The sequence below is a fragment of the Malaclemys terrapin genome, chromosome 3 (genome assembly GCF_027887155.1).
Source record: "Malaclemys terrapin pileata isolate rMalTer1 chromosome 3, rMalTer1.hap1, whole genome shotgun sequence".
Taxonomy (NCBI): domain Eukaryota; kingdom Metazoa; phylum Chordata; order Testudines; family Emydidae; genus Malaclemys; species Malaclemys terrapin.
In genome coordinates, this window is record NC_071507.1 from 33,990,989 (window position 1) to 34,009,465 (window position 18,477).

Genomic DNA, 18,477 nt, shown 5'->3' on the forward strand with positions numbered 1-18,477 from the left:
CCAAACTCCAGCCCTGACCCCACTCCCAGAGCCAGCACCCCCGTACCCCTCCTGCACCCCAACACTCTGCATCAGCCCGGAGCCCCCTCCTGCACCCAAACTCCCTCCCAGAGTTTGCACCCCTCACCCCCTCTTGCACCCCAACTCCCTGGCCCAGGCTCAGCCCAGAGCCCCCTCCCATACTGCGAACCCTTTGGCTGCAGTCCAGAGCCCGCACCCCCTCCCAAACCACAATCCCATACCCCAGCCCGTGAGTGGGGGAGGAGGGGGTAAAAGTGGGGTGGGGCCTCAGTGAAGGGTAGATCCTGGGTTGCCCTTAAATTCAAAAAGTGACCTTGGGTGTAAAAAGGTTGGAGAACACTGATTTAAATAAAAAGATGACACGATGTCAAGTAAACACATTAGTTATTTGCTAAAAATGGGAAGAAGCATTGAAATGTTTAATTCAATACTTAATGCAGCAAACAATAAAAATATGCAACATTACCTGTTATCATGAAACATGTAATAGAACACTTCAAATATACATGACAGGAGTTTAAAGCACATTAATGCAAAACATGATCAGCAAGTCATCTTTTAAAAAAAAAATAAAGTTCTAAAAGGAGTTTCTTCTGATAGAAGCACTTTGTCCCATATTTTATACAAGAAGAGTATTTTCAGGAATTCTTCATGGAAACTCACTCTGAAAGTTATATGTAATCTAAACACTGGAACAATTAAAATTGTTTAAATACTATTTTTGACATGAAAGTTCTGATTGCAATGATATTCAGCAAGCAATTATTCGCTTTGGGTAGGTCTACACAGCCACTAAACACATACAGCTAGCCGATCCCAACTGACTCAGGCATAGGCTGCAGCTTTGTTTCACTGTTGTGTGGACTTCCCGTCTCGGGCTGGAGCCTGTGCTCTAGAACCCTGCAAGACTTGGCTCCAACCTGAGCCTGGAAGTCTACACAGCAGTGAAATAGCCCTGCAGCCTGAACTGGCTGGCACAGGCCAGCTGTGCGTGTCTAGTTGCAGTGTAGACATACCCGTTGACATTGTGTAACATGAAGGCCAGCTAATATATTTCTGTCTAATAGACATTGTTGCTAAACATAGAGGGAACAATCTTTCATAAGAAACGTTATATATTCTATATATGTAACCCATTGTGGTGTTCACTATAAAATTTCCATCTCTCAAATGTTAGACATGCTAATCTCATTAAAAGTATTCCAAGTTACATAATTGAAAAAGTGTGACATATATTTTACACACACTCTGAATTCTTCTTAAATCTTCAAAGATTTTCACTAATGCTTCATTATCATGTTCTTTTTCAACTATGGCCAAGATCCTAAGAAGCAAACCCCATGGATGAATCCTTTAACAAGTCTCAGAGGTGAGGATCTTTTTATAGGATCGAGGCCCAAATACATATCTGCCCAATAGGACTGAAATTATGCCAGGGTATGTTATTAACCTAAAGAAAGATGTTCTTTAATGTTACAGAAGTAGGTTGTGCACATCTTTAAGGAGGGAAATTTTAAAAAGTTATAAAAACAAAATCCAGAAAGTTAAAGATCAAGCAGGCACTTTTATCCTTACGTTTTAATTTAACTTGTCAGTTACAAAGTCAGTCTAATTTTGTAGCATTCAATGCATCAAATGTTTTGCCCCTTTATAATGAAAATAAAGGAACTCAATGTTACTGAAAAATTTAACATATGACTACTTTTCAGAGCATTGTTAATAGTTAAATCTACTGTAACACTTAAAATCAAGTTTAATTTTGAAGATTGTTTTACAAACTTCAGGTTTGGAAACAACTCTGCCATTTATTTCCAATAAAATAAACCATTCTGTACTTTAAAAAAAACCCTCACTCTAATATGATTTATTGGGGGGTGGGGAGAGAAGGGGCCTAATAAATCGTCTCCATACAAGTAGCACTAACAACTGTTTACATGAACATAAGAACAAGTTTTCCAATGTTAGTTTTTAAAATTCACAGCATATAGAGACTGCAGTAGATATAAAGCAAAGACCAGGTCCCTATTTTGGAACAAAACTTGGATGGGACTTAACATTAGAACTCTGTTATTACAAGAACTATAAAGTAAGCTCATCTGGAATCTAAATCCAAATGAGGGAATACAGAGAGACACAGTGAAGGTACACTTGGGTGCAATTTCATGCTGGTGATTTTTTGTTTAATGTAAGCAGCTAGCCTTAGAGCAGATTTTAAATCAAAAGTTGCATATTCATTGATACACACGACTCAGAACGTAAGTGACTTAGCACATTTGTACACATGCTTACATAACCTTAGTGAGAAGTATTTACATGTTCAAAACGAAGTTTCATTTTAACAGTTGAAGTTTAACACATGAAAGTATATTAGCTACTACAAAAAATGCATAATGGGATCAGTTTTCCACAAGCATAAAACACATTTTAAAGTACTTTCTGGGTATTTCAAATTAACTGCTTTCAATATGATTTTACGTAGCATTCTTTCAGTCATTACAAAACTGTTTTAATCATTTACTTATCTATTTGCATGTGCATTGTCAATTCACAAAAACGATGATGAACTTACTTGTACACAATTTTTATGCTCCATCAACGTAATTGCATACAATACTTAAACAAGTTCAGATGAAGTTCTCATATACTTTGGTTTAATCTTAGTTGGGGATAAATATTTGATGCCACAGAAATCACATCCTCCACCCTAACTTTGCTGAAGAAATGAAGACATTGACAGCATTCTTTGGTAAAAATATGTTGGGGGCATTTTGTATGTATGTGCGTTTATCAAAAAGTGGTCTCGGTGATACTGGTGTACTGTCAATTTGCAGCACTCAATAGCTATTCCTGATTTAGCGAGGAATATCAAAATATTCAGTTAATTTAGTAATCAACTATAATTGGCTGAGACAGCATCTGCAACTACTACTACAGGGGATCAATAATACTTTTGAAAAAAAAAATGTTTTTCTATCACTTATCTTTTATGTTGTAAATACTTGAACTGCAGCCAGTCTATTATTTTGCAGTGACTATAGAAACATTGTTAGGTGACTTTTCAGAATCCTAACAGAGTCAAAGATGAACCAATATTTAACTGCACAGTACTTGTGCATCAACTACAATATGTACTAGGTAAAGGCTATTAAAAAATTTCATTTAACTGCTACAAGAGAAGCTATGCAAATATAAAACAGATCAGATATACAAGTATAACACTGGACATACTGTACTTTATTAGCACAAAAAAGCCATAACAAGGCACAGCAAGCAGAAAAATACACTGATAGAAGGGTTAGTGTTGCATACAAGAATAAATTTTCTTGTATTTGCAGCCAAAAGGTTTCCTAACTCTCACAGTCACTGCTATAGAGAAGTAACAACATACTGTAGCAGCTGATAAAGAAACTAGGGAGCACTTAAGTGGTACAAAACACATTTAAAAAGGTGATTGGAGATTACAACACAATTTTAGTGCAAAAATGTCAAGGACAGAACAGTTGGAAACTATTTGATTAAATAAGTTTGATTCACTTATTTAATATCAGAAACTTCCATCCAATATTAAATAATGGAATCAAACTTAGAATTTCAATTCCAAGTAGTCTGTTCAAATGGTATCAGCACATATTCTAAATATCACAAAAAGGTGCTAAATGGAAAAATGTTATTTACGAATAAAAAGAATAGTACCTTTGAAACCTGCTATTTAGTGCAGATTAGTCTTTTTTTTTTTAGAAACAGTATTTAAGTTGGACCTCATTATCTCCAGACTGATTCTGGCCTGCATATTTATACCTGCCTCTGGAAATTTCCACCACATGCGTCTGACTAAGTGGGTATTCACCCACGAAAGCTTATGCTCCAATATGTCTGTTAGGCTATAACAGGTGTCCCCAACTTGGTGCCTGCAGGCGCCATGGCACCCGCTGGGGCGTCTAAGTGAGCCCGCGTACTAGCCGGCGGACGAGCATCCGCCGAAATGCCGCCGACAAGCAACGTCATCCAGAGGCATCATCGCCAAAATGCTGCCCATTTGGCGACAACACCTATTGACCTTGCCGCTTGTCGGTGGCATTTCAGCGGATGCTCATCTGCCGCCACGGTCCTCCGTGGCTCAAAAGGTTGGGGACCACTGGTCTATAAGGTGCCACAGGATTCTTTGTTGCTTTTTACAGATCCAGACTAACACGGCTACCCCTCTGATACTTGGTATTTAAGTTGTAATTCAGCTATGAACACTTTCAGCATAAACAATGTTAAATAGCGTTTTAAATTAACATTTCTCCTCATCATCCTTTGCAACTGTGACAGATAGTTGTCAGGTCACTAATTCTTATATTTAGTTTTTAGCAAAGTTTACAGACTGGTTAACTAATGGCAACAATCGAATTTAAGCAAGTTTTCATTTTTTAAAAATTGCAAATAGCAGGTATTTAACTGTCTGTCCAAGATAGTATTAATCTTGCTAATAATGTCACTTAAACCCATGAACGTTTTAAATAGAAGTCCACTTCTGATCAGACACATTCAAGCCCTCATCTTTAGGAAACCTGGTGTACTAACTGTGATTGATTTTTAGCATCAAAAAACTATTAATGGAACACAGGCTTCCCATGCTGCTAAAATAAATTAAAACATTTCAAAATGCAGTTTTAACATTTGGAAACTTGTTTGAAAGGAATAATTAAACTTTTCAAAGGAGGAAAGATTTTGTTGAAAAAATTTAAACACTACTCAAATCATTAAAATGTTCAACCAATAAAACATTAACTTTTGTTCTTTAGCATTAGATGGAATGCCCCATAGTTGCTTCACCCAATTACTACAGCTACAAAAAAGGAAAGGAAAACATTTAGAAGTTAGCAAATGATTTTTACGTACATCTTAATGAAAAACACGTCGCTTTGTCTCTGCTTATTGTTTCAAGAGGCATCACAACTTGATTTATGTAACAGCAGACAGCATCTGACATGATACTAAACATCAAGCTTAAATACGGTATTGCAAAAAAGCTGATGTGCTTTCTAAGTTAAACTAATGCACACAAAAAATATGCATAACCTAGTAAGCCTACTGGGGACTCCAGATTCCATTTACTTTGTCTTAATAGGTTCCCGTTCCAACCATCGCACCCTGACTTTTTGTTTATAGTGATATTCCTTTAGAAAGTCTTGCAACATTGATGGTAAAGGGAGGCCATCAATTCCATCATACGTAGTGCACCTGCAGATTACTGCCCGGCAGATATACTGCAGACTAAAAGGAAAAGTCCTGTTCAGAGATACAGTAAGTAATGGTTCAAAAAACATGCAAGAGCTAGGGTCTTTATAGTGTTCTAGAAGTCCTGTAACAGTGGAGGAGTGAAATACACAGGGATCATGAGCATCAAAACTAAAATTGTGATTCCATTGCTCAATACGTGCATGGAGGGATCTGTTGTAACGACGGAAGCTCACAGAGAAGAGATAGTCCTCTTGTGCAGAATCCCTGAGCAAAAAAGTGCCTTCAGGTTTGCCTTCCAGAAGTGCCTCTGCCTCATAACGGTCCATCACACCCCAATAACATGGGTTACCTGTTATTTGAAGTAAGTCTGGCACAAGGCAGTGTATGTAATCAATCTGAGTATGTACTTTCCAAGCCCCTTGTCTGCTGCTATGGCCATGGCTCTCTCCAGACACCTGACGTTGCTTTTGCCTTCGTGACTGCAAGCAGAGGGTTGTTGTGTCCTCTTCAGAATCACAGTTTCCCTGTAGTGTTGCACTATTGTCCCCAGTCAGCTCAGTCATACCTGGGGCTAACTTTGGTCCCAGTTTATATAATGGATTAACCTGTGCTGTAGCTTCAAAAGTATGTATTTGGGCATTAGGAGGGGGGTCAACCCCTTCTTCAATACTAAGCCTACGTCTCTCTCTAAGTCGGTCTTCTTCATCTTCTGCAGAAATCAAGGAAGGATCAAATGTATCAAAAAAAGTTGAATGAGGGCTCACAGGAGCTGTATGTTGCTTAATCAGATGCCACTTTTGGGCAAGATCAGATCCAGCAGGGAAAGGACATTTCTCAAGCATTAATTCAGAGAGATGAATCTTTCTTTTATTAGAAAAGAGAGGTTTGGACTGTTTGCTATAAGTTCTCATGGGAAAACATAACCCAACGGTATCCTGAAGCCGCTGTCGCAGAGTACGGCTGCCTACAGTCCTGTTTGATACGCTGTCCATATCATGAACAGAGCTCACACCGTATCTTCGCTCCCGCCTTTGCAAGCCGCTTCGTGTTCGACCAAATCTTTTATCATTCTCCAAGGAGCTTTGGGTTTTAGTAGAACAGGAATGTTTCTTCTTCCCACCCCAAGGAGCATGCCGAGAGTAGGAATCCCTTTGTGCAAGTCTCGTTCCTGTGGCAACACACGAGTCATTATCTTTCTCTATGCTTATTTCGACAATCTGAGGGATGTCAGTGACACAATTCTGATTTCTCCTCACTGAATTCTTTGAAGGACTTAAACCCAGTTGTAAGGCAATGTTCTCTCTTAAAGGGCTGCTTGGTTGCTGCGGAGCCAAATCGGGTACATGGATACTTCTGTCTTTAACAGATGAACATTGAGTGGAGTCTACATCTATGTTTTCATTTCGGTTTCCACCTTCATGATTGAAGAGATTCTGGCATCTGTATTTGAAGTTGTTCCACATCTTGCCCACTTGATCCATGGATTATGTTACCTAAATTCAAAGAGGGGATGAAGAGATTTTAATCAAAGTTAAAAAAAATTAAAAATAAAGATACCTATTCAATTAATAAAACAAAAACATTCAAATGAGTAAGTTAGAGGTCTGGAGAAGATATAGTTAGCTGAAAGCTAGGAAAGTTATAGTGCCTGCATAGTTCTGTGGTGCTATACATGTTGCAGTATTCGCACATTAGAAAACAAGCATAGAAAAGAAAAGAATGCAGTCAAGCACAAGTGACTTGTTTCCAAAAAAAAGTATAATAAATAATATCTCGCCTTACAAAAAGGCCCCCCACCTTGCCACAAAATAGCCAAAAGCCCACAAAAGCATTAATGGAGGAAACAAACATAATGCTAAGTTTTCCATTTTGGTATTTATATTTGATGGGTACTTAAACATCCATATAGAAAACCATGAAAGAACTATATAAAGCCACTATTGCAGAGGTTAATTGTGTATTCAAACCTAAAAAGTTTGTTATTTATATTTTTTAATTACAACATATTTAAAGTTTCCAAGTCTTTATTTTGAGTGTCATATATTAGGTAACTGACTCCCTGAGAGAGTTTCCAAGAAACTGTAGCAAAACTAACAATGAAAAATTAAGGATAAAGCCATTGAGTAGACTCCAGCAGAGCAGTTATGAAATCAGGCAAACACACACTTTCCAACCCTGAAACAGCAGTGACCCTCTCTGCAAAAATAGTTAGATTCACAAACTAAACTGAAAAGTCAGGCCATGGTACAGAAAGTTTCAAGCTGTATTTAACAGACGTGAGAACTCAGACTTCAAAATTCAAAGTTTTGATAGTAAGAATACAAAGCTGACAAGAGTCAATTCCCAGGAGAAGCAGCAAGATACTCACAAAAGCTTATAGTTAGAAGTTGACTCTTAAGCAAAGCGTCAACTATGAAATGCCTAACAAAAAGCAGCATTTCTCAGTGATTATTTAAAAAAACAAAACCAAAAACAAGGGAGAAGACCACGGAATTTCTGTTTTTACCTGTAGCATTATACAGAACCAGCTCTGCAGAGGGAGCAAAAGGACACAGCCACCCATTCTCCAAAACATTGTCAAAAACTAAATACAAATATTAGCAGCATCCACATTGCAGTTGCTGCTTTAAAAGCCAAATTTGATAACCTAGAATCAAGGCATGAAGAACATGGGAGTTGCCTGGAATATTTTAATGAATCATGTGCTCATCTAGTTTGATTACTATTGTATTGTTTGCTACCAAAGAGTTAATTTCTGCTACACTGGGCAGAAAGACAATGGCTTTATTCAAAAGATACTACAAGTATCAAGTCTCTCTAGTGACTCCAAGGAAAGGAGGAATCAAGGTGGAAGAAAATGGGAACAAAGGACTTGAGAATTGTTAGGGTATGTCTACACTAAAAAATTAAGTTGACCTATATTAGGTCGACTTACAGGTGGTGCATGTCCACATTACCCTCCTAGGCTTGGGCTGCCCACTGCTCCCTGCCAGAAGCGGACTCAGGCCGTCCAGCTCTCCAGGGGAGCAGGGGGCAGCTGGGCTCTTGCTGCCCGGCTTGGTTTCTTGTCAATTTCACTGCTCCACTGGCGCTGTGAAATTGACAAGAGAGCTAACAGCCAGTGTAAGTAACACTGTGTCCACCCAGACACTGCCTGGCCCTAACTACAGGGACGTAAGCTTCTTGTGGAGGTGGAGTTATGTCGTCTGTGTAGTAGGGTACTTACATTGGTGGGACAAGACTGTAGTGTAAACTTTGATGTAATTAGGTCGATGTAAGCTGCTTTACGGCAACCTAACAGTGTAGTGTAGACCAGGTCCTAGAAATAGCAGCCTTGAGACACAGACACAGGGTCTGTGGAGAAAGACTAACTTGGTCCACAAGAGAATTGGGGGTTTGGGGAGCAAGGAGGGGAAGTTGTTATACAAAGGCTAAGCTGGGCCTACCTAAGTTTTGAGGAAAATGCTAAACTTAGCTAAGACAATGGGTATTTAGGCTTGTTTTTTAACCCCCCCCGATTTAAAAAAAAAAAAAAAAAAATCTATAGGAACTTAGCGAACAAGCTACTCTCTGCCACTGCATTTTGATACTGTTCACAGCTCCCTGAGGGAAGTCTTTAGCAGGAGCCAAATCCAATTGGACCCACTAGGTAACAAGATTGGTAAACAGGGGTGTTTGTAGTCTGGAGGCCCAGGCTAAGAATGGGATGAGTCCAGGGATTCTCCTCAGAGAAGTGTAGGCGTGGGCCTGTCACTTGAAAGAGTTGCTCACAGAGACACTGAGTCAGGGATCAAATGTATAGTTTAACCTTGTGTCACAGTTCCAGAGTAACAAACTTGGAGCACCCTACTGGTTGCTGTGGGAGCCCCAAGCAACAGAAGCTTCTGCTAAAACATCTTGAGAAGGAATAAAAAGAGCAAGCCAGTAGTCTTCATACAACTTCATAAAAAGAAAAATATAAGCATTGAGTGGAGATTCTGGAAAGATCAAATTAGAGCTAAAATGTTAATACTTATTAGGCTCCCTGAAATTTCTGGAACAAACTATCTAGAACACTGGGTCCCCAATGCTCTGCAACTACATAGTGCTAAAGATCCAACCTAGTAAAAGAGCATACAAGATTAAAAAAAGGAGAGAAAACAAAGATCACTGAGAAAGGAGAGACATTATTGCTTATCATTATGGACATATGACAATTTCAGCAGCTGCTAGGAAAGCAAAGAGAGAGTTTATTAAGAATCATAGAATATTAAGGTTGGAAGAGAGATCAGGTGGTCATCTAGTCCAACCCTAGGCTCAAAGCAGGACCAACCCAAACTAAATCATCCCAGCCAAGGCTTTGTCAAGCCAGGCCTTAAAAACCTCTAAGGATGGAGATTCCACCACCTCCCTAGGCAACCCATTCCAGTGCTTCATCACCCTCTGAGTGAAACAGTTTTTCTTAATATCCAACCTAGAACTCCCTCACTACAACTTGAGACCATTGCTCCTTGTTCTCAATGGTAGCAGATGACAGAACTGCCTAGCTCCATCCTCTTTGGAACCTAACCTAAAGAAGATCCTATAAACTTCTCCCCTTATTTAAGCTTAACAGAATAACACAAAGAGGAGGGAATAGGTCCCTTTTTGGAAAGCCTTTAAAACAGCAAGACTTTTTACCTTAACTTCAGACCAAGCATACAAAAGAAATGTTTATGAGGGTGCAATGAATTCAGAATTGCATTTTCTAGGCAAGTTGATTTACAAAGATACCACATGGGATGTTGTCCAGGATTCAAAACGATACAGACCTAGAGAGTGACATATTTTACTTCCTGTAAGGCTATTAGTTAAGTCATGTAAACTAAAATGGATAAACCTGATGTGTTTGAAATTTCTTGTAACTAGTATGTGGGCTGCAAGTTCCTCCCTATAGCTATCCCTGAAGTGATTGCAGGTATGCAGAAAGTGGACTCTTAAATTGGTGCTCTGAGAATTAGGTCCAGAGATTAGTTGCTTCTAAGTGGTGTTAAATATAATGGATTCCATTCTTACTCAGGAAAGACATATAAACCACTATGTCCTGTCTTGAGACTGTATCTCACCATGTATGTTCTGGACTCCTTTCCCAAGCTGTGGATAACATGATTACTATAAAAAGAAAGACAGTTAAATGATATTTTTAGTAAGCTTAAATTTCTAGGTAAAGATATATATTTTAAATTTGCCACCTGACTATCAAGAGACTTTATTGTAAAGTTATATTTAATTTATATATGCAATGGCTTATGTTCAGACAGTTTATCATACCAAACAAAAACCTTGAAGGTTTTTCCTTTTTTAGTGAGACAGGACTTTGCAGAAGATCCCAAAATGGATCAAGACTAGAAGCATCTGGATCCTTGAGGCTGCTGAAGCTATGGACATACTTGTATAGACCTTGTGGAAAATGTTGCTATATATTTGGTCTCATCTAAAAGCAGTGGTTTCCAGGCTCTGGTCTGCAGAAACACTTGGTGGCCTGAAGAGCTAGCTGATCACTTGATGCTGGCTCTCCTTATCTCCAGCTGCTACATCACATCAAAAGGCAGCTAAAAATATATTTTCCTACTATTACTCTTCCAGGTAAGCAACTGCTGTAGCTGCCACAAGGGTGTTATTCATGGTAAAGCAGAGGGGGTGGTGACCCATGCACTTAAAATATGGGAAGGACGGTTAGCCACAAGAAAATCTACTTAAGATGAGGTCACACTATACTATGAAGTTTAGGCGTGGGTTCTCCAAAATGATGGTATATGTTTCATTTCAGGTATCCAAGAATCGGTAAGAGGATTTCAGGAGGAGAACAGTACTCACAATTCTCTCAGCTGCTAGTTAGAATTTTAATAGCAACAGGCAGGAGTAACAATTGAATGATTTAATCTACAGCTTCCTTACTCCAAACCCCCAGCCTGTAGTAATAAGAGTGAGATTGAAATATTACTGAATTAAAAGGGAATTATTTGAATAAAAGGCAGATTTACCAAAATAAGGAATGTGGCATAGCAGTTAAGGAATCCAAAAGATATGAATATTCATAGATGGAGCTACAGAACAAGACCAGAGTGATTAAAAAGACCCGATTTTCAAAAGCTCTAAGCATCTTCACTTCCCATTCACTTGAGTGGGAACTGAGGTTGCTCAGCACATCTGAAAGTCAGGCCACCAGTGAAAAATCAAAGATTTTCCAACACATCCTTCCCCCAAAACAACCCCTCCAAAGAACCGCAAATATAAAATAGTGGTAAAACCTGAATTAAACTGGGGGCAGGAAACCTGTTTAAATATAAAACTATCAAAAAAGTGCTAGACAGACAGGTTTTTATGATTTTTAGAGGGAATGCATACCTGCCTTACACAAATGAAAGTCCTATGTTACTTAAAACATTTGCTCTACTGAATACATTTGGCAGAGAGGCGGATTACACACAGTTTTAATTCATTAAAACCTAAAAAATGCATGGCATCTTATCTTGAAGCTTTGGATTTAACAATATTTTTATTTAAACCTTACCTGTCTCCCCTTCATTCTTCAAACCTGCTCCAGAAGGTGAAGGAGCAACTCACTTCCTATAAGTCAACGCTATTAGCGGCTTTGATGTAGGTCTGGTATGCAAGCCTTTCTGAGACCACCATGCAGAATGGCTACTTTAGTAACCCATCTTAGCTAATGGAAGAGAGTTTTTGGAACTCAAGCACTTGTCAGAGTTAAAGTTTTATGTCCCATATTGGAACAAGGCTCAAATTATTCTTCAGATAGTATTTAAAGCCAGATTCAAATAATTTCAGATGCTTAATTTTAAAGTTCAACAGATTTTGTTTCCAGGGTTTCTTGGGCTGGCACTACATTGACAAAACATGGATTACTTCTGCAGCAGCTCAAAAAGCCATCTCCATAAAAAGTTAACATTGCCAGTAGTTTTTGTTTTGATTTTTTTGCTTGGGTGTAAAACACCACCCTACAATTTGCCAGAACTTGCTAATCTTCTGGAATGTATTTGCTATCAGTGATCTTCACTGCAGTGCAGTTATTAAACAACCCTCAAATCGCTTTTATAAAATAGATAAGAGAATTACTTCTACTACACGTTCTTGAGTTTTCACCACCTGTTATGTCACCTGTGTAAAATGAGCACACAGTGTAAAATGCTAGCATCATGTTTCACTGTAATGTCATGTTTTACTCCCACTTTGCACAAGTGCATACAGATGTAAGTGAGACATTCGTTCCTTTGGGAGAGCGCCCTGTAACCCCCATATTTCTCATTTATATACAATTGTAATCTTGCACATAAAGCAGGCCATATGAAGTATCTGGGGAAAGGTTATGATCTGCTGAAAGTTATTTTTCTATCCATGTATGTACATCTTTAATGCATATGAAATTATGAAAATTGTGTTGTATGGTTGTCACAAAAACATGCTGTAAATTGGAGAATCAGCCAGATATTAACTCCCCAGAGGCAACAACAAAGTAACCAACGCCTGGGCAGGGTGTCTAAACAACCCATCGCCAGCCATTGTCCAGCAAGGGAGCTACAATGCAATGACTCACCTGCATAAGACCACACCAGGGGAATTGCTCAACCTTGCCTTGGGACTCAGCAATGCCCATGAGACATGCCTGGACTTGTATTCTCCAAGCACATGGACTAAGGGTATAAAACAGAACACAGGCAAATCCTGGGCCTGCTTTCTCCTGCCTCCACCTATGCTACAAGCAACCAAGACTCTCAGAAGAAGACTGAAGACTCCAACAGAAGAAATTGGTCCAGGTTTAAGGAACAAAACCTGTATATTAAGGACTGCAATATGCAGTGGGGTGAGAAAAACTGCTTAATCTAGATGTTGCCCAGTCTAATAGGGTTGAGAGTTTAGACTGCATACTTATTTTATTTTGGTAACTAACTCTGACTTTTTGCCTATCACTTATAATCACTTAAAATCTCTCTTTTGTAGTCAATAAATTTAACTGTTTATCTTTACCAGTGAGTTTGTATGAAGTGTGTGCCAAAACTGCTCAGATTTGCAAAAAGGCTGGTGTATATCTACTTTCCATTGATGAAGTGGTGAACCAGTTAATAGATTTGCATTGCCTATCTTGAGCAGTGGAAGACTGTATATACAGTGCTGGGAGCTGGGAGGGATTTGGCTGGTGGCTTGCCTTGCGTGATTCATGAGTGGCTCTGGGAACATTCATGCAGTCTAGCTGGGTGTGGGGCTTCACATGCAGTTGTACTGAGTGATAACAGCACCTGGAGAGATGAAAACTCTGCACAGCATTAGTGAAGTTTAGGACATCCATTAGTTCAACATCACCCAAATGTTAACTTTTGTCTTAACTGTTAGGAGTCCTACCAGATCATGTCCTAATTCTTATGGATTGAGTTCTCTCAATTCTTTTCTGTAATTAGTTGCTGCACCAGCTGGAACTTTTTGCTATAGGATTTCCTAGTACTATGAAAATTCTCTGCTAAGTTTGTTTATCCCATTGTCTGTCAGAGAGGAGCAAGTTTATCTGACTCAAATTAGTTGAGATGAGAAGTAAAATTTGAACTGATAGTACTAAGGTTGTATACTTTATCATGTCCACAAAAGCCAAAATAACGTACCTCAATGTAATCCCAAAATAGGTTCATTAGAGAACTGTGCATATTGAAAAAAGGCAGTGTTTTAGTTCTTGTATTTCTTAGTCACATGACAACTATTTCAAACTTTGGGAAAGCAACTTATCATATGTTTTTAGGATTGACATCTATATTTACACTAAACATGGATCAGGTTACAAGTGACAGATTGTTATGGCTTTGTTGTATCAGCAAAATTAATCTTCTAAAAAAAATTGTAGTTTTGTATTGAACCATTTGAAAAAAGTATGCCAAGTGGAGTAAAATGCTTAACTACACCATAGAAAATCATTTTAGGGTTGGCAAGGCGGGGATGAAATAGTATGGCTCAACTGCTTCACCTATGCTCCCCAGTGAACGTGTTGACAAGTAATAGCTGAATAACATAATGATACCAAAAAAAGCAAAGTGTTTGATATGGAGGCACTCAAAAACCTAGTAGTAAGAATCACATACAGTAAGATCTGAGATATGAAAAATGGGCTAACCTCTTAGATTGGTGGTGCACAATTACTTCCCAAGCGTTTGCCTGAATTGGGGACACTACAAAGAATGACAATGCTCAGTATTCAAGATGAAATAAAAATTCCCTACTTAACTATTTTCATCTTTAGTTTTTCCATAGCAGACAACACAGGTGACCACAGATTTTGTTCCCCCATACAGATTAAAAAATTAGTCCTTGCAGAATTTTACTAAATTTTTAATTGAGTTTGCGAATTCCCAGTCAAGAAATGAGGAAAGGAATCAGCATGCTCCCTACTTTATCCAGCGTGATTTTTTAAAAAAATTAAGCACTATATGAGAGTTAGATGACTGTCCTCGGCAGTATCCAGATTGTATAAAAATTAAGCTGCAACTAAAACCTTTATTGCATTCATATGGCAGAAACCCGATAGAAACAGTCCAGGGACTCAAGCATTTTTTGGGGGGGATTGGTGTGTGTGGGGGAAGGTGGAACCATGCGCTGCCCCTGTCTGCAGGCACCACTCCCATAGCTCCCATTGGCCGCATATCCCCGTTCCCAGTCAATGGGAGCTGTAGGAGTGGTGCCTGCAAGCGAGGGCAGAAAGCGGAGACCTCCTGTCTTCCGCCGCAGGGGCTGCAGGAATGTGCCAGCCGCTTCTGGGAGTGGCATGGGGCTAGGGCAGGCAGGGAGCTTGCCTTAGCCCCGCTGTCCCGTAAGACTGTTAGCAGCCAATCTCCCGGTTTAGTTACAGGAAGGTTGGTAACCCTAGACTGAGACAGACTGTCAGAGGCTCCACAATCGACCAGTCGATTGTGATCTACTGGTTGGTGACCCTGTTTTAAGAGGAACTCTCTGGTTTACTTGAAAGTGATACTTTGTACCAAAAATAGTCTCTGAAGAGAGGGTTCTTTAAACTGACAAATTTCCCAACTCACATACTCTCCTAGCCAACCATAGCTGCTGTAAAACAAACAGGTTCTTATGGTGGTTTCATGAGGGCCTTATAGGACCAGTTAGACTCGATTGATTTTTTTAGTGTAAGCAGGGTCTGAGTCTGTCAGCTCCCCTGACAGCTAGCTGGGAGGTGGAGAGTCTTCAGGCGCAAACTGTATTTACATGAACACCTACTCTGCCTAGATATCCAGCAGATAGAACTATGTTGCTCAAAGTGATCAACTTTGGCTGGTGTTGCGTTACAAATCACTTTAGTACTGAATGCAGGGGTAGTGAAATGTTATCAATGTTGTTGTCTTTATTGTATGACTAAAGGAGAGCAAAACAGTGCTTAACCTGTCCTGATTGAGGAGGTCACCCTCAGCTGAAAAGACATTGCTAAGCCAGGGGTTCGAATGCCAGACCCCTGTGAAAGTAAGAGGGGTGGGGACAGGTGTCTCAGCCAGAAGGTGTGGACTCTGCCTAAGGGTCCCCGGTCTGATTTAACCTGTTCCTCCCCACTGTTCTAATGGAGCCTAGCCATTTAGCTCTATCTTTTGAGTCTTTTGTTATGTTAAGTGCTTACTAGAGCTGAAATCACTTGTGGTGGGACAGCATTTCTGCCCAGCCTGCTTTAGGTTCCCCCAAGAGCTGACCATCACTAAGAACTGGGTGGAACCTTAAGAGACTGACTTGCAGAAGTCAGAGTCAGGTGACAGCAGAAGGCAACCAGCAGGAACAGCTGGCCAGAGAAAATGCACAGAGCGTGGAGCAAGCAAAGTGCCTTCTTCCATAGGTGGGAGAACTCACATAGATGCACCTCTGAACCCTGGGCCCTCACTGACCAAGGACATCCACAGTAAGTGGAGTGTGATGAGGGACAGCCCCACCTGCCGCTAGAGCAACTCTGCTGCCAACCTCTCGGGTGGCCCCACAGCCAGCTGCACTGGCTGCTGCTGGAGCGTCCCCAGGGCCATTCGCACTGGCCGCTGTTCAGGCAGCCCCCAGCAGGAGCTTTTACTGTTCAGTGGTGGCCCCTTGAGCCACCCCCCCCCCCCCCCCAAGATTTAGTCAGGGGTATTTATAGTGTAAGTCCTGGACAGGACACTTTTACTAAAAATATCCATGACTGAATCGTACCCTGAACCATGATTAAGGCTATGATCTCTGTCCACTACAGAGTTTCCTAAGAAATTCTTGTGCTTTATCTAGGTCCTTCTTACCACTGCATCTCAGTCTACTCAAAGCAGTCACCTAAGTCTGTACTAATGTAACCCTTCTGCCAGGTGGAGTAGGCCAAACAAACACCATAGCAAAAAAAAAGTTTCACATCTTGTGATTGTGTTAACGCACCAGTTTTTGCAGCTAGTTATGAATTTGTATTGGATCATGCAGTAGAGTATAGTAAGGTACTTAATATGGAAGAGAGGGGTACAGGACTCAAATAATTTTGTGTGTACTGCTATGTTTAAGTTTCCTAGCACTTAAACTGCCAACATTTTAAAAAATTGGGGTCGGGGGGAGGGCGGGGGGGTGGAGAAACCCAGTGCAAATCAAGTATGGAAGCCCTTTTAGTGACCTTTACAAAAGTCACAACTATTCTGAGGATAACTGTCTACTGGAGTTTTCCTCATAGCAGGGTACAATTTAATTCTACTTCCATTAAGGTCACCAAGAAAGTCTATTCTTTTACCAAGAAGATAAAAATATAAATATGCTTCATAACTTTTTTTTGCCTCAGGTTATCTGCAACAATGGTTTGCTCATATTTATTAATTCCAAGAACTTGCTTACCACGTCCTCCCCCCACAAAAAAGAGGATTGATATCTTAATGCCTATCCCTTAACAACCCAGAGTTGGGGGTGGGAAGGGAAACGGAAGAAGTAGGTCAGCTTCCTATTGCATTTCACGGACTAGATCGGTACAAGTGTCAACTTTTACATACAAGTGTCTGAAATCTTCTATTTAATGTCAGAATGGTTCACTAGCTAACATGTCAGTAACCTGATGGGAGGTATAACAAACATGTTTTGACAAGGCAACAGAAAGCTAGTTGCAAATCAGATATTTGATCTAGTCCCTCTTCTGTAATACTGGTTTCAGAATTATGAGGAAATACTTCTGCTGGCACAATTTAAAAGATTGTGAGCAAGCAGGATTGTGCAGGGCACACAGCTTTGGGGAAACTCTTAGATGAGAAGTTTGGTAAGCAAATCTTAAAAAAATACAAAAAATTAAATAAAATTTTCCAGTCAGAAAATGGTAAGATTTCAGCTGTTCTGATGGATGCAGTGAAGTGGAGCTGAGTTTCATTTTTAATAATGCTGTTATTTTTTCACTTTTCAATATGATCACAACACAAAAACAAGGTAATGAAAATTAAAAACCGTTACCATGTGTAATACACAGCATAACATTAACATACATCTGCAAAAACCATTACACAGTTCAAATTTGTCTCTCTAAACAGCAATGGTGTTAAAGTTCTTCAGCTCAGAAACCTCTCATGTGTTGTGAGCAGTCTAGAAACCCAACAGTGTCTTACAGATAGTATCTATTCTGTTCACTGTTATCAGTGAAGACTGTCAATTTCTTCATATTGGAAGATGGCAAACCCTCCTACAGTATTGGTATTAAAGTTTAGGGAAAACCTTAGTGATGGGGGCGGGGGAGGAATGTATTATGCAATACAGCAGAAGTTACTTAATTCCTTTCACTTTACTAAACACTTCAAGGTCTGTGCACTTTACATTATAAAAATATAAATACATCCAGTGAGCTGTTTGCATTTACCCTTAACAATCTCAGGTATGCCCTCCTCACTGCTAAAAATTAAATGCTTCAGTGTGCCTGGAAAGTTAATAAATCCAGACTCAGATGGACCAGACCTCCTAGGTGTGTGCGCATGCCCACATGCAAGCTCCAAAGTTGGGAATGTTTCTCAGAATTTCCCCTGCAATAACCCCTGCACTTTTAAGGGAGGGGAGCATTAGCCTAAGCACCAATTCTTAGAGAGATCTCAACTGGACAGATCTCAAACCATCATCAGTTCTTTCCTGCTGAATGCCATCTCATACATACCACATGTCTAATGATGCTATCAAATAGCAGGATGTTTGAATGGTTTTAGAATGAGACTGGGAATTTAACATGCATATTACCTGGCAAACAGGGGGTTAAAA

General features: G+C 39.7%; 1 protein-coding gene across 3 annotated transcripts in view; it reads right to left on the minus strand.

The window, feature by feature from the left end:
- Positions 1-555: 555 nt before the first annotated feature.
- SOCS5 (suppressor of cytokine signaling 5) overlaps positions 556-18,477 on the minus strand; it is a 46,684-nt gene continuing 28,762 nt past the window's right edge. For 2 of the 3 annotated variants that reach the window (XM_054022373.1, XM_054022374.1), the window contains one exon: positions 556-6,740. In XM_054022373.1, coding sequence (XP_053878348.1) covers positions 5,118-6,728 — 1,611 coding nt within the window. In that variant the 5' untranslated portion in view covers positions 6,729-6,740 and the 3' untranslated portion in view covers positions 556-5,117. Of the gene's footprint in view, positions 6,741-10,331; positions 10,378-18,477 lie in introns of all 3 variants that reach the window. The other variant, XM_054022375.1, reaches the window with a different exon arrangement.